At 42.1% G+C, this 22,946-nt stretch overlaps 1 protein-coding gene across 1 annotated transcript in view; it reads right to left on the bottom strand.

The window, feature by feature from the left end:
* LOC139924527 (aryl hydrocarbon receptor-like) overlaps window positions 1-22,498 on the bottom strand; it is a 37,469-nt gene extending 14,971 nt beyond the window's left edge. Inside the window, exons 1-3 of the mRNA XM_071915593.1 lie at window positions 22,458-22,498; window positions 17,828-18,015; window positions 4,056-4,162 (exon numbers count right to left, since the gene is read on the bottom strand). Of these exons, the coding sequence (XP_071771694.1) occupies window positions 4,056-4,162; window positions 17,828-18,015; window positions 22,458-22,498 (336 nt within the window). The remainder of the gene's footprint in view (window positions 1-4,055; window positions 4,163-17,827; window positions 18,016-22,457) is intronic.
* Between the last annotated feature and the right edge of the window lie 448 nt (window positions 22,499-22,946).

Below are 22,946 nucleotides of genomic sequence, written 5' to 3'. Positions count from 1 at the left end.
ATGCAATGTTGTTCTTCCTGATAATAACCAATGATTCACCACAATTATCTGTGTAAGCAGTCCAGAATAAACATAAACACCCAAATGTCACGGTTGAGCGTATCACCAAAATAGCCGCCCTACTAATGGTACAATCCTTTTCATTATATGCAAGTTCACTTTCTGAGTCATTCTCTCACCACACTAATTTAGAAATAATTTAAAGGAAAATCCCACCTCTTACACTGTCATTGGATTCTGGTCTATTGAGGCTACTGTTGGTGCAGAAATTGATATCTCTTCCTCTTCTATGGTAGATTTCTCCCTGTAGGATTGTTGAAGCCCTCGCTCTTTGATTCTGAGGGACTGACACCAAAACCTGATGTTTACCGTTGATGTTTTAGATCGCTGAAAAATTTTCTATCAAACTCCATTGTAGTTCGTATTGTATCGTACGTATCGTATTGTATCATATCGTACGTATCATATTGTATCGTATCGTACGTATCGTATTGTATCGTATCATATTGTATTGTATCGTATCATATTGTATCGTATGTTATCATATTGTATCGTACGTATCGCATTGTATCGTATAATATGTGACCTGCTCTATCATTTCCAGTCACATTGACCCCTCAAAGCATTTTGAGTTTAATGCACTGTTGGAAAGAGGAGAATTTAAGCTTTCTGGTGATATCAAAATTATCTTTGTACTCCAAAGATTGAGAGAGATGCATCCCTTGATGTCTTGACTGTTTCCAAACTATGTTTTTGAGAAAAAGGGCCTCAAAGTTTGAAGTCAATTCTGAGACATTTATTCAAATAAAGAAATCATTCACACACACACACACAGGTTGAGATGCCTGACAACTACGTTTTCCCGCGGATGAAACAATAATTTTGATTAGACAATAAAGTGAACGATGGTCAACCTGTTACTATGCAGATGTTCATTCATAATTTTAAGGGACACATAGTAAGGGAGAGAGGGACGGGGAGAAGTGTTGCCAGGTTCTTAGCGACAAAACCCTCCCAGTGCCAATTAAACCCAACCCATAAACAGCCCAATGATCAATGAAACTAGTCCAAAATAACAAACCAATAACAAAACTCCACAATACAACCCTAACAAACTTTATAAACAGTGTTTTAAGTCCTACAGCATTTATAACATTTCCAAGTACATTAAAAACCGTGAACCTGACAACATGAGGAATGCGAGCTTTGTTGACAAACTAAGCTAGTAGTTCTGCTTGTCACCCTACCTTTATGAGCTTCAAAACTATATTTAGCGTTTGAATTTCACAATAATCTTTACACAGAATGAAAAAATAAATAAAATCACGTTTATCCACAAATAAGCCGTTGCGACTTCCGACTGAAAATGATAGAACGGGTCACATATTGTATTGTATTGTATAGTATCGTACATATCGTATTGTGTGTCGTATTGTATCGTACTGTACATATCGTATTGTATTGTATTGTACATATATCGCATTGTATTGTATCGTATTGTATCGTACGTATTGTATTGTATCATACGTATTGTGTTGTATTGGATTGTATCGTATCGTAGTTGCTGGATATATCGTGACGTGACATCATGTTGTCTATGTTCAGCCAAATATCCATGGGAATAAGAAAAATACACCATCAAACAACAAAATTGACCCAGAAATGCAAAATGTATCGCCAACAGCTGTTTTTAATAGTGTTTAAGTGTTTTAGGGTGGATTTTTCCTACAAGGAAACAGGGTTGTGGTGTTGCCAAATGGCCACACAGTAGCAGAAGGCCTGATTTCTGACTAGCAGCTTTTGTTTTTTGTTTTTTTCCTGATGTGACAATTTTGTTCTCCCAAGCTTGATCTTTTAGAGAACCATTAAACACAGAAATGATGATCTTTTTTGGTAACATTTAATGCGAGGTCACAGACTGTGCAATTGCCGGAAACGAGGCCACATCCCTTAATGCCAGATAGTCTACTCATGTGTACTCATTGACCTCACAGCTGCAAATGATTTCATTTGGACAGTGATGATTTCCAAATTGACTTTTCATGACGCAAGAGACGGACCCGCGTTCATAAGATCAGGCTGCTGCCGGTTCGCTTTTTGAAAGATAACCCAGGATGTTCTCGCTCGTGTTTATTTTCAACGATGACAGTGAAAAGCGAAAGCACAATTAATACGTTCTGCCTATCTTTCCTTCTCTTTCTGGGTCTGAATAATTGATGCGCTCACAGTTCCTCTATAATTCAGCAGCGTCTGACGTGAGGCACGGGGAAGAAACCAACTAACTCAAGGCTCGGGTCAGAAATAGCCCACACTTTCCTCCTCCACTGTCCTTCTCTTCTTCCGTCCCTCGCTCACCTCCTGACTAAGTCTTTCTCTCCAAATGAGCTTTCGTCCCTCATTACCAACAAGCCGGGGAGATGTAGGTTTATCATAATAATGAAACCTCCTTTGCAGGGTCGTCAGGGTATGGCAGGCAGGCTGTTTCCAGTCCTGTGGAATGCCAGTGTGGTGCACATTGGGAGGAACTGGACTGGAAAATCAATGACTCCAGCAGATCCCAAAAAGATTTGGCAGCCAGCTAGCTCGCTCCCCCCACTCAATCACACATACAGTAAAGAGGGCACAGAACTGCCATGAATCAGGAGCACATTTTTTCAGGTTCCACTTGAATGGAAAATGTCAATTGTCTCTTTTTGCATGTGGGATTATTGTGTCCTGGGATTCAGTTGGAGTAAATAAGTAATGACATAGAACAATTTCCAGCGTTAAAAAGTGTTGATTTTTCAGTGACAATTATTTGAAGTTGACAAGTGTTGATTGAAGAGTTGTTTGCTCACTCATTGAGCTGATATGGCTCTCAAATCTATCTGAAATGTTCGATTAACTCTGATGTGCGTGGACTAATAGAAACACTGGTGATTTTTACACTCTTGGATTTACATTAACACTGGCAATTTTGCTGCATACACAATGATTGAGATGGTTTTTGAAACTTAATTACATGAGATAAATCCTAGTCCAGCTGTCGACAAAAAATTGTCTGACCTTTGAAACAGAAGTCATGCTTGAAATAGTCCGATTTCCATTTAAAAGGATCCATATTTAGGCATGTATTCTCTCAGAAGTGCTGATCTCCTTTAGAGAGCGTTTAGTCCCAGGGACACTTTTACCCAACAAGTTTAGCTGACTCATTTGTCCAAACAGTGCACCAACATTTCATAAGGGCACACCAGACAGCACCAGACATATTGACTGGTAAGCTGCCCTGAGCCTCTGTCATCAGCCTAAATAGATTTTGGGCACTTGTCAGGGGAAAAAAAAAAAGAACATAAGAGCTGTCCAGACACACAGATTAAATTAACAGAGTTGCCCATCATTGCTGGCAGTCCCTCAAATTTATGTCTGACATAGTTGTTTAGGTGTTTGGATGTAATAAGGAAAATTGAGTACTTCTGATAAAATATTTTAGATATTGGTCCATTTATTATGTCTTTGAGACAATGAAAGAATTTAGTCACTGTAACGTCAAAATACATCAGGAGCTTTCAAATAGGTTGTGGAGGAAAAGAAAATCACACCTTACACAGACATATAGATAGATAGATAGATAGATAGATAGATAGATAGATAGATAGATAATCAGAATCAGTCAATACATCATTATCAAATGAATTGTCATACCTTGGTATAATTACCGTAAACAAATGAGACGCCAGTGGTATTGTTAGTGCTAGTGTTTCTCAAAATTAGGACTACATTCCCATAAACCCCATTACCCCATTGGAAGTGATTTTTCCATCGGCCTTTCCCTCACTTCACACCATCTGCCTTTGCTCTGAAAACTTTAGCTCCGTTTGCTCTGGAAGAACAGCGCCCTCTTCCTGCTTTGTGCCGTAATTTCCCTACAAATCCTACCTGCTGGTGCAGTGTAGAGGCTGACAATCTTCTCGGCGATGGTCTCGTTTGTTTAAGGTAATTATACTAATGTCTCAAAATTAATGTGGTAATGATTTATTGACGTTCAAAATGCTACACATGGCACCTTTAATACTGACCTGCAGCAAGAGCTCGCCTTCGGGCAGCCAAGAGTCCGACCCCGTGGCTTTGTCGTTATTCTCACCATTGGGAACCACTCCGTTGCAGGTTCGGCTGCTCAGGGCAACTGCAGGCAGAGAGGGTGGGGAGGAGTTGGTGGGGAGAGGGAAACCGGCTTTAGTCCTGTAATAATGTTTGCAAAGCACTGCTGTGAATGTCAGAATGCCTTATGTTTAGTACAGTAAACACGCTGCATGCGCGCCTGATCCCGGCTCATTAAAGATTCATCCGATACTATCTTATGAAATTACTCTCAAAATCCAGACCTTTTATCTTGTCTAACTTGCTTACATCGTGATTTTTGTGCGGGCACCGTGACATCAGCACATCGACGATACAGAAAAACAAACTGCACGTTGTTGCTGTCTGCTGAGAAGCTCTGTTGTGGCAGTCTGACATTATAACAGCGATTTGAGCTTTCTGTACACAGTTTGTTTGGTACAAATAGAGTGACTGAAGTGAATATATTTCACTCTCGACATCTTCCATGCCATCTATTCCCTGATCTCTCATTTCACATTTCAATTTAAGTGTGTCAGAAGTCCATGAAGTGTAGCTTTGAAAGTCAGCCAGTCGGAAGCGATGCTCCATCTTTAAATATCTTATATTGTAGAAAGCTTTGAAATGCTAACATCTGGAACGCGCTGGACGTTATTCCGCAAACGTGCCCTCGCATTCGCTCCTGTGTGTGTGTGTGTGTGTGTGTGTGCTGCACATGTGCACTGGCAAAATGATGAGAAAACATCAGCATTGTCGAAGAAGAGCTCTCTCTGTCTCTCTCTCTCTCCCGGAGACGCGTTAACGCCACGTTAGAGTGAGATGAGGCGACAATTCCTTCAGGCGTCACTATTTTTGCACTTTGCTGCTCGCTCAGTTTGCACCCCCCCCCCACCCCCCCCCCCCCCCCTCCGTCCCCCATGGCTCCTCCTCCCCTCTCCTCTCCGACCTCACCGCCCCCCACCGCCCCACTCCCACCCCCCCCTGCTTCCGACTTGTTCATTGGCTGGTGGCCCCAGCTGTTCTCATCCTAATGGGATTCTCCTTTTCCCAGCGTGACATCATAACTTTTTTTTTTTTTTTTGAGAGAGAGAGAGGATGCTCCATCCAGCTTGGTGCTCAAGGCGTACGAGGGGGTTAGCAGGCTGGTGGGTTGAAAAAGAGGAGGGGCGCCGCTCATGCATAAATGGTTTCCTTGATATTATCTTGATCCAAAGAGAGTGTGCTCTAGTAAATTGGTGGACTGAGCCTTGACTGAGACCTTGTGTGCTGCCTAAAGATGTGCATTAGCCATCAGAAACTCTGGGCAATGCAGGATTATATGATCAACATCGGACAAAGGTTGCTGAGACATTATCCTTGGAAAATAAACTCCACTGTAATACTACTTGCTATACAGACAGTTGAAAGTTTTTGCGATGTTTAACAGCGTTATGTTTCTCAAACCAAGCATCCCAAACAATGTCATCAGCTCATTCTGGCCGAGCAGCTATCCTATCTATCTCTGTTGCATCAGTTAAATGGGAGCGCTCGGTGAATAAAGCGAGACGATGAGAATGATGTCATGAGAAAGAGAGCAGCGGTCAAGCACATTAATCTCTGACCCCCGTAGGAACACCATGCTGTGACCCATTATGACCCTCGACCCCGAAGGTGATGTCTTGACATGATTGGGTGACTGGGTTCTGGGTCAGGTCCTTTGTTGTCTGCGAGGGGTCAACGAGGAGCGTATTTGCAGGGTGGGGCGGACCAGTGTTAGGAGTGCCAAGAGCAGACACTTGATGGCATATGGACTTTGTGTGGGAGCCTGACATGGCTTGTCCCTTCACACGGGACAGGGCATTGGTTGGACACCCCTGACCTTATTCCCATATCCCCACCTTGGACCCACTTTTAGAGGACTATCAAATACCCTGCTTAACTCTTATGGCCAACGCAGGAACATAATCCAACGTATTTGTGAGGAGATGGGGTAGGAAAAGCGTTAGATATGCCATCATATCATCTTCACCTCATGATATTGCTTGTGAGGCAATGTTTCATGAGATATCTGTAGGGCTCATACATTCTACCTTAGCTGTAATTCATCCGAAGTGAGACCGATATAATCCTCTCTCTCTGTGTTTCAGCTTATGTAACTGCACACCCCACTACTCGGGATGGCAGAGTTGTAGCATGCATGAGTATGCCTTGCCCTGCTTTTTGAATACACAGGTAGGCATATCCGCACTGGCTTTATAAGGCTGAATCCACAGTCACGCCAAAGTTCCTTGTGGATTTCATTGCAGCCTCACCCTCTTTGTCCTACCTTTTTATTCAGACTGTTGTGATCTGTTGACATACATTGCATGACAGGCATTATGGCAATGTAATGTCATTATGGCAACTCAGTGCAGTGATCCTGAGAGCTGTTTCTCTAGCTAAGCTCTGTTGTTGTTGACACCATTGTAGAAAGTCATTGTAGAGTGTTGCACGGTCTCTTATGCAGACTCCAAAGCACATCCATGATCAAGAAAAAACGGAAACCTCCTGTTTAGGCCAACCTTTGTTTTCACAAGAAATCTTATATTAAAGGTGCAATCCTGGAGTGGAGTACAAATTTCCATTTGTGTCACTTTTTTGGGGGGGAAGATCACTGAAGTAAAATGATAATTTGTGATTCTTTTATGTCAGCTTGTATCATCTTGGCTGATTCAGCTGGTCTGGCAGATAACCATGTGCACTGGCTATTGTGTGCGTCTCTGTGACTGTCGGCTCCTCTTGTTTGTGCTTTGGGAGTTAAACATAAGAAACCGCAGGTAAGCAGTAGCTACCGTAGCATAATCCAGCCATGAAAAGTGGGCCAACACAAAGCCTATTGAATGGCCAGAGGAGGACAAAGAGCAGATCTTGTTATCAGGCTTCAGTGGGCAGCGGTGTACATAATGAAAAATTTACATTGCCCACTACATACATGTGGCATAATAGCGCTCCGGCAATCACCCAGGGGTGTTTCCAGTGCATTGAATTGAACAGCTTGGCTTTCCCAAATATGCTTATCTTAGCATAATGGAGCTCCAGAGGTACTGGCCAGCAAGGAATATATACATCAAAACTCCAAAGTCACCTAATATGACATGGGCAGGTAACCCAGGTTTTTTCAGACGGTCTTTTCTATTCTAAAAACTACTTTGGCTGCTATAAAGTGAATTAGCTGTTTTTTGGTCACCAATCACTGTGGCTAATTGATTCATGCCTTGACTTCATCAATGAAAATAAGGTGCTTTTCATACTCTACTAAGATTCAGGATACTGGCCATCACCATAAGTGTGTTGCTTTAATCTTTCATCAGAGCAATATAAATCATTGATTCGGTGTCAGGCAGGCCTGTGAACGTGCTTCCAAAGCTGCAGTACTTCATACAATGATGCAAAGCTTTATGAATATTACCACTGAATCCAATGGTAGAAACAGTGTTGTTTGTGATCACTCAGAGCCGAGAGCTTTCTCTCACAGGGCCCCCCACCGGCCCACTGCTAACGTGTCAGCTCCAGAATCTGATTGAGCAAACCTGACAAACAAGCAGTGACCCTGAAAATCAGACAGTTTGTGCACTCCAACCGTCTATGGGGCATTTTTCCAGCGTGTGGTGTTGGCCGTGGAGGTGGTGATGATGTGGCTGGATGAGTGTTGTGGTGGACCTGGACAAGAGAACTCTACTTCAAGCTCTATGGAAGTGTGGGAGTGCAAGAAATTCCAGATTCTTTCCAGGGTTTCCCGCAGGGTGGAGATGACCATACCAGGTAAAAGGTGGATAAAGAACGCTTGAGGAAACTGATCATTATTACTTCTACCCCGGCTCTGCTACGGCATTTTTAGCCGGGTCAGCTGTGTAAAGGCGGCTTAGGGCTAAAGACAAGACCGTTTACGGTGTCACAGTAACCTAAATTTGGAAACAAAGCTACTTTATCAGACTATTCACTTTCACTTCTAATCTTAATGTACTGACATGAACCTACACCACAACAACCCAACAATTTTGAAATATCTGTCTTTTTCTAGCCAGTGTGTTATATATTCAACCATTATTTGTGGTGCACAGTCAAGTCCGATTCTCCAACGGCAGAGGCATGGTGGCTTGGTTGTTAACACTGTTGCTTCAGCAAAAAGATCCCGGGTTCGAATCTGGTGGCCCTTCTGTGTGGAGTTTGCATGTTCTCCCCATGTTTGCGTGGGCTTCCTAACCCTAACCCTGGAGACTTGTCCAGGGTGTTTCTCTGTCCCGCCTTGGCGTTTGGGACAGATTTCAATAGATGAAATGAATTCTCCAATGGACCTCCATGGTTGCAAAGTAGGGCTGAACGATTTTGAAAAAATATCTAATTGCGATTATTTTGACTGATATTGCAATTGCGGTATGATTTGCGATATTAGAGGGAATGATAATTTTTACATCATTATTCTCATTTTCATTGAAAAACATATTAAAATGATTATGGTTTGATTTTTGCGGGGATCTGTACCAAACAAAGATGTTTTCTTAAGTCTGTAGAATATAATGTGTAGGCCAGGACATCTCTGCACCACAACAATATTTAATTTAAAATGGTATTTTGACACACATTTTGCCTTTAACAAATATTGCGCCTCCTGCGATTTGAAAATTGCAGTAGGCCATATTGCGATTTCGATAAAATTTTGATTAATTGTTCAGCCCTATTGCAAAGCCTCTATTGGACCTTAACAGAACCAAATGGAGTTGCTAAACCAAAAGAAGTCCAGCCATAGACACCTCCAGAAGACAAACCTTCCCTCCTGGGAGTCTGACCCAGAGGCCAGCTTGGCTCGGCTCCAAGCCTCCATCATGGAGCCACCACCGGCATAAGGCTTACTGACGCCGCTCCACGGAGAGCCCCGGCTGCAGGGTATGTTGGGGATTTATTCTCACAGCAAACTGGATCCAAAAACATTTTGCGCACTGCAAATATTTGTCAAATATTTGTCAATTTTCAATTTGTGCCATCATGCTATTTACAACAGGATTAGCGGGGATGTTCTGTGCTTGTGTCCCATCAATTTCCTGCCCAATCCCTACATGTGATCCTGGCATCCTTCCACAGCGTCATCAAAGGCCGCGACGTACACTTGGTAACAAAAACACACACAAGACCCTGCCAAGACAGACTTTGCAACCAGTCACAGACAAGATTTTGGATAAAATGTTACTGTTGCAGGCCAAATGAAATTGCTGTTAAAATGAAACCAGTTGAGATTTCTCTTGCCGGCCATCGTGGAATTATTTTCAGGTATACAGAGTTGTGCAGGTTCTGATATTAGAAACTGCATTTTAACATGATTTCTAAACTTATGCCATAGTGCTTACAAGAATATTAGAGGACAATTTATTATTATTGTTGTTATTATTATTATTATTATTATTACTACTACTATTATTATCATTAGCTATGCATGGCCAGTGCAAGTGCCCCATTCTGTGTATGCATTATACAGTCTCTATTCATTTGTGTGCTTTGTGAATGGTATGCATATGCTTGCAGTTCACTCATAAACACTGCGACCCTGGATTTTGTGCGAGAATTTTGATTGGGCTCCTATATTCTTCTTCTTCTACTCTGCTGCTCTTCTACTATTGCTAAAATATCTGCTAATTAAATGCCCTCATTTACAATTGATAAATGGATTGTTATTTTTAGATTTCAGATTACTGTTTGTACATAGAAATCTCTTCACTGCTCACTGCATGAAATACCTTCTTGTCGCCACTTCAGATAATAGCGTGGTGATGAAACAGGAAATCTGCACACTAAAATATTTTTTTTATTCCAAATTAACTACACATCGAAACATCCCTGGTTCTATACAAATTTTGATTACAAATCTAAGGACAGTTACGAATAAGACTCTATTATAATTCTATTATAATAGTAATGCCCTTTCATTGATAAACATGCTCCACTTCCAAACTGCTGCTTTGGCTTTTCACAGTCATGCATATAGCACTTAGAGCTGACTTGTTTGTTTACGCCACATATTGCATGTCTCTGCCAGCAAGTCACACGGGACAACAAAAGCAGGAATCTGAATCATGAAACAGTGCTATATTTGGATGGCATTAACCAAACGCATTAAGCCCATGGGGGACGGGGCCATCGTGACAGAAACCCTTTTTAGAAGGCCGTCACCGCTGTGTTGATTGGCGATTAGAGGAACGGCCCCACCCAGATGGCCCATATGGGCGAGCCACTGGTTAAGTAGGCCTACTGGAAGGAGGCGGAGGCAAGCGCTGAGGTTTACTTTGGATCCCTGCCAGGACCCATCCAGCCTCTGCAGACACCAGGTAGCAAGGATGAGCGCATGTACAGTACATCTGCATATAACACAGGGCAACAAATTACTTTCATTACTGTTATTGAGTAGCTTTTTTGAGTATTTTTAAATTTTTTTTTGGAAGTCAGTAATTTCACTTTTACTTAAACACTCTACGCACCAGTAATCCCTTAAAATAACCTTACATTTTCATGAATTTACATAAATTCACCCCTTAATTCATGCAAAATTGATTAAAATTAAAATTAATTAAGGGGGTTATTAATGGAGCACATTCCATCGAAACCTCCTTAAACATCCCCTTAATCTTGACTCCTTACTTTCTAATTTAATTCAGGGAAACAGGAACTTTTCCATTAATTTCCACGCAATAACCCTGTAAACCATGCACAAAACGCATGAAAAATCTTAATTACTAATATCTCTGTGAATCAACCCATGAATAAATCCCATATAACCCCATGATACTAACCTTACTTTTTTTAAAGCTATGTTATTTTTAATGGATAATTAATGTTTCTGTAGAAAGAAATTGGAGAAATTAAGGACATTTCAGGGATCAATTTAAGTGGTTTGGTTTTGTAGTGATATGTTTTGAATTAATTTTAAATCACATCCATTACAGAGTAGAAATTTTGTAGGTTCTCCGTTAGCATTGCGTCTGAAACTAGCCAATTGTAAAATGCTGCTGCATCAAACTTGCTCAAACATGTGGAGGACATGCTTAACTGTAACATTAAACGCTCAAATGTATCCATGATAGCAGCTTAGCTAACAACCATCCAGCTTATTTATGTTGGTGTGTTGTGCCTGGTTGTGCTAGCTAGTTCGCCACTTAGCTAGCTCGTTGGTTAGCTAACAGTAAAAGAAACATTCACATTCTTGAATAATATGGGCAATTTCAGTTTTTTAAATCACATGAATCATGAATTTCAAAATCTTATTTTTTAACAGTCTATAAAAAACATATGCAATGCCACATATTGAACTCTGTGTCCTTTTTACATTGCATGAGAAAGATTATGTCGAAGGCCAGAGGGGTGTAGGCTATTTTGGGGGGAAATTAGATCTATATATCAAGTAAAAGCTCTTGAGGAGATCTATTTAGTAGTGTAAGTATCTCTTTATTTTCAGATTTATGGGATGACATTATCACTATCAAAAGATATTTACAACAGTCGATCGAAGTTAGTCGACTTTTTTTGTTTTGGCTCTCCTGTAGCAATATCTGTTTTTATTAAATAAGTTAGTAGCTAATGTTTACTTTTTGAATGCGCTACCTTTTACTTGTAGGCTACTTGTACGATTTTTACACCAATAAATTCACTTCTACATAAGTAAGATATCAGCAGAGTAACAGTACTTCTACTTGAGTGGGATAATTTGGTCGTCTTTCTGCCCCTGACAGAGACACAACGGCTTAGAGACAGAGAGCCAATGAACGTGTCAGCACGTACACATGCGTGCACACACAGCGCCGGCCTGTGCATATGTGTGAGTGTGTTTGTGTGTTAATTATTCTACCAGTGTGTGAATGGCCTTCTTTCTGACTGGCAGCGAGTAAATATAGAACATTTCAACTCCCTCGCCCTCCGCATACTGCAGTAAATGAACACGCGATGCACACACCCCCGCATCCACTGACATACACATGGATGCACGCAACACACACACACACACACACATACACACACACACATACAAGCTGAACATGAACACGCGGTCACTAATGCAGGGGGGGAAAGCACGCACCCTATGCTGCTTTCGTGTCTCCCGAGGTTTCGCGATCACATGGTCGCATATTTGCTTATGAGAGGCTATCCAGAGGAGCGGGGAGGTGGCGAGGAGTGATGGGATTTGGGGGCGGGGTGGGGTGGGGTGGGATGGGGTGGGGAGGGGGGGGGGTCATTACCGATTACCAGGTTTCCCCTTTGGTGGCCCGCATTCCACAAAGCGCCCTATTCCCCTCCCCCCTCCCCCCCATAGGCGAGCTGGGGGGATGGGGGTTCGGCTAAGCCTGGGAGTGGGTAGGAGGGAGAGGGGAATGATGGAGGGAGAGAAAGAGGGAGGGAGGGAGGGAGGGTCAGCATAAAGGGATGACCCACTGCTGATCATTTAGCCCAGATAGCTCCGCCTTTCATCTGCATGCGGATGACCTACAGGAAGGAGGGGGAGGGGAAGGGGGAGAAAGCCCCATCCCCGAAACCGGAGCGGCGTCGCCGGGTATCATGACATGTCACAAGACTTTCACAGTGACTTATGTAACGACTCAGCGGCAGCGGTACGGTTACTCCGGATACATCAACAGACGGCGGCTCCGACAGACATTCACAGTTGCGTGCTGTTTCTTATTGCGTGTCATGGCGGCAATGTATGGTGAAATTAATTTCATTAAAACAGGGCTGCTCTCACAATTCGAGCCTTCCATTACATAATGAGCGGTTGGGGGGTTCAGAGATGCTGATTTTTGTCAGATGGTATGCATACAGCAACATGTTCAGCAGATGTAAATAAATTAATTTGATTTGATGACTGTGAATTCGGCCTCTTCGCCTCTTTCGCCGAGAGCATTTCCACTGCTTTGAAAGAGTCGAGCGATGTTTGGTTTTGAAGGATTAAACGCAGGCTGGTATGTCAGTGCGCTATAGTAAACGTACTGTGCACAACAAAGCTACATCCTATTAAAGAGAATAGTGTTTTACATAATTCATTTTCTATAACCATGGCCTGATCCGCTGGGAGTTGCATAACGTGTGTGCTGTGCAAGTCCATGTTTGCCATCTATCTATTTATGGAAGACATTTTAAGCGGGTGGCTTTTACAATGGATATAATGGTCCATCTTATGGAAACTTGTGAAAAATTAATTTCCCCTCTACCCGCCATGTCATTTGTTGTTCCTCATGGCTTGCAACTCAAGTAGAAATACAAGTTGATAGGCCATTACATTGCATTACATTACATTACCATTCAATGAAAGACTTTGTAACGTTCACTGTCGATAGTACAGTATATGTTCAAGCAATATACTGTACTTGTTTGTGACCCTATGTTATTTCCAACTGCTTGTTCCTGCATCAGGTCGACACATTGGCCAACATCAAACCGCAGTGAACTGAATCCCGTTGCAGTCCAGAGGGATTATTCATCCTAATCCTCCATCTATATTTACAGTACAGTTTCAAAGGGCCGCAGTTCACCGCAGCAACAACAACAAGCATTCTCCCATGATATCATCGCTGGATTAATCACCCTTTCATCTCCGATCCTCTACAGGTTGCACCACGATCCGCGAAACACAACTCTCTTTGTTAGCAGATGCTCTCAACCAAATCACGTCCATTTGATATGTCATTTAGAGAGTGAGGCATTACACAACCGCTGTCACGTGACGCCAGCTCTGCTTGGCGCAACACGCTCTTGCAAGCCGGGGCGCCTTTCTAGAAAACACAAATCAGACGCACATGCCGCTTTAGCCCGAAAACTCAAAAGTAATAAACAAACGGGTGCCAAAATAGCACATGACTCCATTTAAGGAGGCAGAGTCATTGCGTACCTACGGACCTAAGGAGGGTTCAGCAGTTGCAACATATCCCACAATAAATAGACCGCTTCTCAGGCCTCAAGGCTACTGCTGTCTGCAATTGCGAGCAATTTGTTCACATTCATAAGTGTCCTCTGTTGGGGGAATCAAGCCTCCCCCCGGTTCCTGGCAATGCCATCTCTTCCAAGAAAGCCAGCACTCTTATAGGCTTAGCGGTGTCATTCAGGATCTTGGCCATGTCTGGCCTTCTTCCACTGTAAAGAGACATAGGGTGAAAAGAAAGCGGCTTTCACTCCGACTCAAAAACACGACGAAGTGACCGATCCTCACGCTGGAGGACGACCTGAACTGTAGAGGTCTAATAGTTATTCAGTTTGACTTTTGCCAAATTTCCTTAATTACTTTCAGTTTCAAGCAGATACAAAAATACAATGAAGAAAATATCACCGTAAAATTCGCTGTCCACTGTAGCTGCTTTCCAAGGTGGATGGAAAGCCTGAAATACAGGAGTGTGGGGGCAGCTAGCACAGCAGGGGAGGCCCATTTAGAGAGGAGGAGCAGGAAACACTGGAAACAAGAGCCAGATCGGATGTGTGTTGTGGGTACGATCGCATCCATTTTCGGCATTTCTTGGTAAGGAGAACACACACACTTTTGAAATGCTGACTCATTTGAATAAAACCCACACTGCGAGAGAGAAAGAGAGAGGTGGAGAGAGGAAGGGAGAGAAAACAACTTGTGCGATCCACTGATAATAAGCGCATCATTGATTCTCCGCACCAAATTATCCGTGAAAATAAGTACATGCGGCCTCGCTGGCAGAACCGCTCCAAAAGTTACAAAATCACCAGTAATGTGGCGTAACGCTTTTAGCCCCCCCAGTGTAAATCTTGCAGAATACATTGCCATCACAAAGCAGCTGACACTTGTGCATGACACACAGACGAAAACACACGAACGCTCCGACATTCATTGCCTTACGACCCGGGGCCATGGCACTGCCAGAGACGCAAAGTGACACGTTGCGATGAAACGGGCAGACTTCCATTTTTCAGCACTACAACAGTGTTTGCACTTAGTGGCTTGGGTGCAAATGTGCGTAGAATACATCCAATTTTGGGCAAAAGAGCCGGCACGAATGGTCCAAAAGGCAGACAGCAGCTGGGAAAATGGTGCATATGGGTGAAGACCCAAATCTAGATGGATGACCCTAGGGTGTTAGGGTTTTAGGCATAAGCGGAATTTGAATGGGTGCCGTGGGTACCTGGCACCCATGGCCAACAGTGTAGAGAATCCCTTGGAATGTAGTAATGTTGGTAAAAAATGACTCATGAGTTGAATAAGCATATGACGAACAATCATCAACTATTTTCAGACGCTAATTCACTCTTATATAACCTTTATTAATACAGTCACTGACAAATTTGCAAAGATGAAATCTAGAAAAATTAATTTGTAGGGTTGGTGCAATATGGCAGATTTGGAAAACACATGTTGTGATATTGAGGCACTTACATGACATGTATGAATTGGTAAATAAATACACCAAATTATGTCTAAACGCTCATGTTGTTGTAGGGGTAGACAGAGGTCACAACCATAGCTTGCACCTATATGAATGACAGGCAAGCTCCGCCCCTGGTTTTAGGGTTTTAGGGAGGTAACGCCCTTCTCTCCTCAAGGACAGGCCAGTGCAGGACCTGACAATGATAAACATGGCAGCTGGGCTGGATAATACTGTCAGACAGATTAACCAGGCTCTGCCAGGGCTTTGTTCAACTCCTGCAACATATTCAATTACATGCACAGCAGTGACTGAAGTTTGTTGTACACCTCAGACAAAATCACTAAAATAAATTGTGGTTTACAAAAAAAAGTGCTGAGGATATTCTGGAAGGAAAAAGACACTTGTCTTCTGCAGAGCTGAATTCAATTCTAATGCATTTGAATATTTTATGAAGGTGGGCCTCTCAGCATTTATAACCATTCTTCCCATCCAGATATAGAGGCAATGGCGACCATGGACAGATGCATGAATGGTACCGGAGCTAAGTCATCATTCCACAGACCGCCCACTTTGGGATTTGGGATGCCTCTAATCCCAGCCTGACAAGCAGTATTTACGCTGTTTACATACAACAAATTATGGCCAGCCACAGAGCCGGCCGGGGGCGACGGGCCCGCCGGGTCTGCCGGGTCGTCTCTGTGGAGCCACTTCCTTAATGTAGGAGCCCTCAGCTCGTTAATTACTTAGAGACTGTCCAGGAAGTAGGCTAATGCAGTTAGACAAGAGGGCCTGTCTATAGGCTACACTTTGACCTATTAGTACTGAGATCCACTATCAATAATTTATTCTGACAGGCCGCAGAGCCATCAAATACTTCCATATGCTATTGAATGTGAAATAATAAATGGGAGTCCTCCTATTAACAGATCCACAGTGTTTATAAAAGCAATCTATCAAAGGAAGCGAATGCTATTTACATTATGATTTAATTGACGATGCTATGCTATAGCACACAGTATGGGCTTTCATTTGCTCTTTCCTGAGGGCATCAAGAGCTTCTCCACATACAGAACATGTGAACCCAACCCACACACACACACACACACATAAAAAAGACATGCCACTTCCCCCTCTAAACACACTCATATCACCGGCACTGTATCCTGTCCGTCTCACCCCAAACAGCCATTTCAGAAAGCCACTGTCTTAAACAAACATTGCTCTCCCTCCATTTCATAAATTCTTTAAACTCTGGGGTTTCTCTCAATTATTCATGCCTGGAGAGCATCCGACGGGCCGCATTGCAGCATTCTCTTTTAAAGATCACCGCCTTAAAATAACGTAGAGGCGAATGTACACATCCGTCCGCTGGCATGCAACTCTTCTCCATGCCTTGGCAATACAGTACAGAACCTGTGGTTGGTTTTAATGGACGGCGAGCAACGCTCCATCTCCTTATCTCTCGAATACAAGAGACTCGATGAAATATTGAGGGCCCTTCCCTTCCCTTCCCTTCCCTTCCCGGGGATGAAGTCACGTGAGCGAGGCCGAGGCCGGTTCGCTCTTCTCTTGGCGGGGCTGCTCGGGTCTCCACGTCCCTGACTGATGAGATGCGCTCCGAAGGCGTCAGCAAAACACATCCAGCGCAAGTAGAGAGCGAGCGACTCGACTGTTGTGACACTCTCATAACGGTTGGAGGGAGCAGAGCGATAACCGAGGACCAGCTCGTCCTCTTTATTACAGACCGACGAGACTCCTCTGCCGAAGACGCTAAAGATCCGCCAAGATTCTGGGGATCGATGTTGCTTAAGTGCCTGTTAAAATGCTTATGTGAAAAAAGCCCACTGAATACTGTCACCAAACCATTAAACAGCATCATTTATTAGATAATAATTGAGATATCTTCTGTATCTCCAGTTATATCTCCATCTACCACATTTGACTACCACTCTAACACCATGGGCCAAATCATTGTCAGTGCTGTTCTATGGCAAGTGATAAGGGTTCACTTCGCATTCAGTAGAGCAGTGGTTCTCAACGTGGGGTCCGGGGACCACCAGGGGTCCTTGATGGGGTTCCAGGGGGTCCCCAGCAAATGGATGAATTGTTAAACGTCACCATTATTTAATTTACAAGAAGTGAACACAATTAGAGAATGTAGAAGAATGACTGTTTTGATCATAGTTTCACTGTTATCTCTCTACCTACAATACAGATAGTCATGAAATTCTGGACAAAATCATATCTAGCAATACAAATCAAATGGGGGTCTGTGGCTCTAATGTGGACTACATTAGGGGTCCTTGATATGAAAAAGGTTGAGAATCACTGCAGTAGAGTACAGAGAGTAAATTTACCAGAGAAGAAGTTCTTGGCTCGCAGGTAGCTGACACTCAGGCGGAGGATGGAGAGCTTGTCCAGGCTGGTGGTCACCTCCTCGGGGAACGGCAGCAGGCTGGCCAGCCTCTCCAGCTCTCCGTTCAGACGGTCTCGATGCCGTTTGGACGGGTTGGACTTGGCCCCCTCGGTCGGAGGCTGCTTCACCCTGAGGAGCCCGGGGAAGCGAAGAGGTCACGGCAAAATCAGAGTCAAGTCAGAGTTCATTTAACGAAGAGTGTAAAAAACAATGCGATGCCAGTGTTTCTATCAGTCCGGCACAGTTCATTTAACACTTTAGATAGTTTTGAACAGATGCCCCAGAGCCATATCAGCTCTGTGACTGAACATACGATTCTCCAGTCAACACTTGTCTACTCTAATTGCCACAGAAAAATCAAAGCTTATTAATAATGGAAAGTCTGCTGTGTTTTGCTCCCAAATGAGATATTAACTTTTTTTTTAACTTTTTTTTTTAAAGTGACACTTACTCTTAGAATTTAATGATACACTGGAATGGACAAACCATGGTCCACTGGTGGCTGTTTTGTTTTTTACAACGGAAATATCTCAGCTTTCAAAATGTCCCTCCATGCCTTTTCCTAGATCCGATTTCTGTACACATCAGATTTTCTAAATCATGCCAAGAAATAGAAATATTGCATTTTTTCCCCCCAGAAACAGATATATAGTACAGTCAAGGGCGTAGAATTGGGTAGGGACGGTAGGGACGTGTCCCTACCAATATCAAGCGACTCTGAAATGTCCCTAGCAATTATTGTGATTGACAATAAACGTTGTTTTGTCCGTCAGTGTCTAGTCAATGTTAACAGATCGCGTTCTCTACTACGAGTCCCGCTGCATTGGTGTAGTGCATTGCAGGTGCATTGGTGTCCCGCGTCGGCATAGCAACGGACGCTGTAATGAAACTTTAGTATAACAGCTGTTTTAGAATGTTATTGCGTCACCCGGATAAAAATTGGCGTGACACCGCCTCCCTAACCCCCCCAAAAAATCGCTGATTGGCTTTGCCATTTCATGCTAACGTATGAAATGCGTATATTATTATTATTATTATTATATTAGTAACAGTTGTGTTTAGCCATTAAAGTTAGTTTATTTAAGTACCGTGTCGCGTGCGTCTGTGACAAGTGACGACCGTAAGTAGCCTACATGTCACAAGTGAGATTGAACAATGCTGCTGTGTGCCACACTGGACACTGATGTAAAACAAATATGCCAACAGTTCATCTCTGTTAATGACAGGCGTAGGCATGTGTTTGGCTCCTTCAAATAGGAGCAAGGCAGTGGACACTCAGCTGTTTGTATGTAGGGTTTGGATATAGTTTACAATATCTTATTATTATTATTATTATTATTTTAAATGTAAATACAGATCGTTGGTTTGAATAGGCAACAGTACTACAGTACCTGCCTTAAAACAAAATGTGCTCTTCAAAGTCCCATTCAGCTGGCAAATTTGAGTAAAGGATTCATTAATGTGCTACACCCCTGTGTCTGTGTGTCTGTTAATGAGTGTATTGGCTACCATAACTATCTAGATCAGTGGTTCTCAACGTGGGGTCCGGGGACCACCAGCGGTCCTTGAGGGGGTTCCAGGGGGTCCCCAGCAAATTGATGAATTGTTAAACTTCAGCATCATTTAATTTACAAATAGTTAACACAATTACAGAATGTAGAAGAATGACTGTTTTGATCTTAGTTTCACTGTTATCTCTCTACCTACAATACAGACAGTCATGGGATTCTGGATCAAAATCAAATCTAATAATAAAAGTATTCTCAGATTTGGGTCCGAGAGACAAAATCTCATCACATGGGGGTCCATGGCTCTAATGTGGACTAAACTAGGGGTCCTCGATATGAAAAAGGTTGAGAATCACTGATCTAGATGACATGAAATGGCGGTCAGAAGTCTATCATAAATGCAAAATGCCTCAGCTTCCAGTGGGGGTTACATCCCCTCCGGACCTCCCCCATTTGTGTCCCTACCAATGTCAAAATCAAACCTACACCCTTGAGTACAGTGATTCTCAACGTTTTTCATATCAAAGAGAATTTAGTCCATATCAGGGCCACGGACCCCCATTTGATGAGATTTTGTTTCTCAGACTCAAATCTGAGAATATTTGTATTGCTAGATATGATTACGTCTGTATTGTAGGTAGAGAGATAACAGTGAAACTATGAAAAACAGTCATTCTTCTACATTCTCTAATTGTGTTCACTTCTTGTAAATTAAATAATGCTGAAGTTTAACACTTCATTAATTTGCTGGGGACCCCCTGGAACCCCCTCAAGGACCCCTGGTGGTCCCCGGACCCCACGTTGAGAACCACTGATATAGTACACTCTTAAATTGTATTGTAAGGGTTTTCCCTGGCTCGTGGTACTGTGAGGTGCTTTGGATACCAGACTATCAAATGGCATGTGTTGTTTTGGGGAGGGTGTGCGCATGTGTAGGAGGTTGAAACCTTTAAAATCACACAGCAATCTTATTGGCTAAACACAAGGCTATTGGAAGATATTATGGGCCCCTACTGCAAGGGAAATCCACTATTGGAAGTCATCCAGAGACCATATGCGAAGAACAAATACAAAATATTTGGAGTGTATATTCTTTCAGGTGGAAAATCGTGGCTGCTTGAGAGAAACCTCATCAGATTACCTGTAATCTGAAAGATTTTGGCTTCCATACAAATTATTTAAAATGATAAATATGCACTATAACCATGAAAAATTCAACCATATCTTTCTAAAGACACTGATAACTCCAGTCTTAATATTTTGGTAAAATGAGTGATGGGAATCTTCCTGAGTCTCAATTTGAAGCAGTGTAAAGGAGGCCGAAAATGTAAACAAAGGTGAAATAAGGTAGAATTTATTGGGAAAAAAAGAAAAAAAGCTTCAAAGAATTTAGTGGTAAGTAGGTATTTTATTTTTTCCTCTACCTTCTATTTTAAAGTCAATTTTGCCAAATGCGACCAATCAAATTTTTTTGTTCCAGAATGCTGCAAAAAAAAAAAGAAAAAAAAAAGCATTATGCCTCATTATGAAATTAGCAAAAATGACCATACAGGATTCCATAGTGTGATACCAATACGATAATATGACAAAATGACTCATGCGCTCCCTAATCATTTCAATAATGTTCTCACAGCATGAATTGTTGACACCGCGGCCTGCGCTTTATTAACGCAATGTGTGCGTAGACCGATGCATTGATATTATTAACATTTGCTCTCATCATGAATGACCAGTTATTGGGTATAAGAAAATACCAAGCCGTATTTTTAGGATTCAGGCATCATGAGGCTATTATTGTGCCTCTAGCTCACTATTGCCTTAATTATTAATACATGATATTATATATTATATTAATACACATTTATTATCTCCATTTTCCTGCTGTGACCTGTCTGTATTTGTTATTGTTTTGTTAATGTTACATGTTTTTTTTAGGTATGTAATGCTGCTGGGTGACATCCAAATAATAATAGACTACATCTGTATCTGCATGTGTTATTCCATATCCAAAATAATATGACAACTCTGCAATATTAACATATAATCATTAGCCAGTTCATTTTGTTAAGGCAATAATTGAGCTACATTTAATATCCAAGTTTAAACGTTATGTCAGATTTGTAGTCTTGCAGGACAATACACCTGCTCCCCTGGAAAAAAACAAAAAAAACAAAACAGAAAATGAGTTGGATGAAACTGTCCGCCTGATCAGCTGAAGGGCGTGTTGACAGAAAATGGCGCAGCCTGCCTGGGGTCCCAGTAAAGGGGCCCAGAAAAGTTCCACTGCCTATTTTCCCATCCAAACACTTTCATAAATCGAATGCACGATTTTAGTCGAGTTTGCAACACGATGAACAATTAAGTTCTGAAGGTTAAAATCCGCCTCTGCAGGCCGAATCCGCATGTCAAACTGCACAAGTGAAACCATGCAGAAATAATATTATTGCTATAGTAATCTTGCAATACATTTTAGACAAAAAACAGAGAAAACATCCTGTTTTAGGCTATAACTCTAATATAAAATGGCGTTAAGTAAGAAAAGGTCACTATAAATTCACTATTTATAGTATCACATTTGCACTATAAGCCCCTATAGGAATATTATAGGACTATTATAGTGATACCATAGGAGATTAAAAAAACACCTTAAGCATTAAAGGTCGCTATAAACTCAGTATTTACCACAGATGCACTGCAAGTCCCTATAGCAATATTATAATAACACCACAGGAGATTAAGAGAAAATTAATAAGGTCACTATGAATTCACTATTGAGTACCGCAGATACATTGTAAGCGCTTATATGAATACTAATAATACTAATAATCACCTTCTTTAAGGAAGGTGAATACAAGCAAAAGGGTTGTTTATCCAACATAAATCCACGGCTTTATTGGGGCCATTCATGTTGGTTTCATTTAATTTTCTATTACTATTATTCCATTAGGGGACGTTGAAGGCCTGTCACAGTCTCGTGCGTCTTAGAAACAGTGTCAGTGCTCTTTTATACTGAAATACAGTCAACATCATAGTGATGTAAAATGGAAAAAAAAAATTACTTACGCTCTCTGGACCGGTTTTCTCCTCTTGCGCCCGGCATACATGACGACTCTTTTCTTATATAAGCCTCAGATGAATCCTTCAGAAATACAACCTTGACGCACAGTTCCCCTTCTGCGCTACATAAAGCCACCAAGAAATGTTCTCCCCCCTCTAATCCCCTGCAAACAAACGAGAAAGTCCGGAAAAAAATACACACAAACGGAATAAGTTAAAAGGAACAGGACTACAGGCTAGTTTGCCTCGTTTTTTATGGGCTGCTCCACTTAGGAATAAGAAAAAAGAATAAGTTCTACAAGCAGGCAAATAGTCCGATCCGTTAAAAAATGGGAAAAAATATTAGTGGCTGTCCCATCAGTCGCATCAAAAGATGAACTTGTCAGCAGAAAAACAACGAGGCTTAGTTTTCATCCCCATAGAGAGAATGGTGATCTAGATTTGCAGTGCCGTTGCACTATGAGAGGCGCAGTCTGCAGAGAAATGCCCATCCAT

The sequence above is a fragment of the Centroberyx gerrardi genome, chromosome 10 (genome assembly GCF_048128805.1).
Source record: "Centroberyx gerrardi isolate f3 chromosome 10, fCenGer3.hap1.cur.20231027, whole genome shotgun sequence".
NCBI lineage: Eukaryota > Metazoa > Chordata > Actinopteri > Beryciformes > Berycidae > Centroberyx > Centroberyx gerrardi.
The sequence above is the reverse complement of the archived record's forward strand: the minus strand, read 5'-3'. Positions and strand labels throughout refer to the sequence as shown.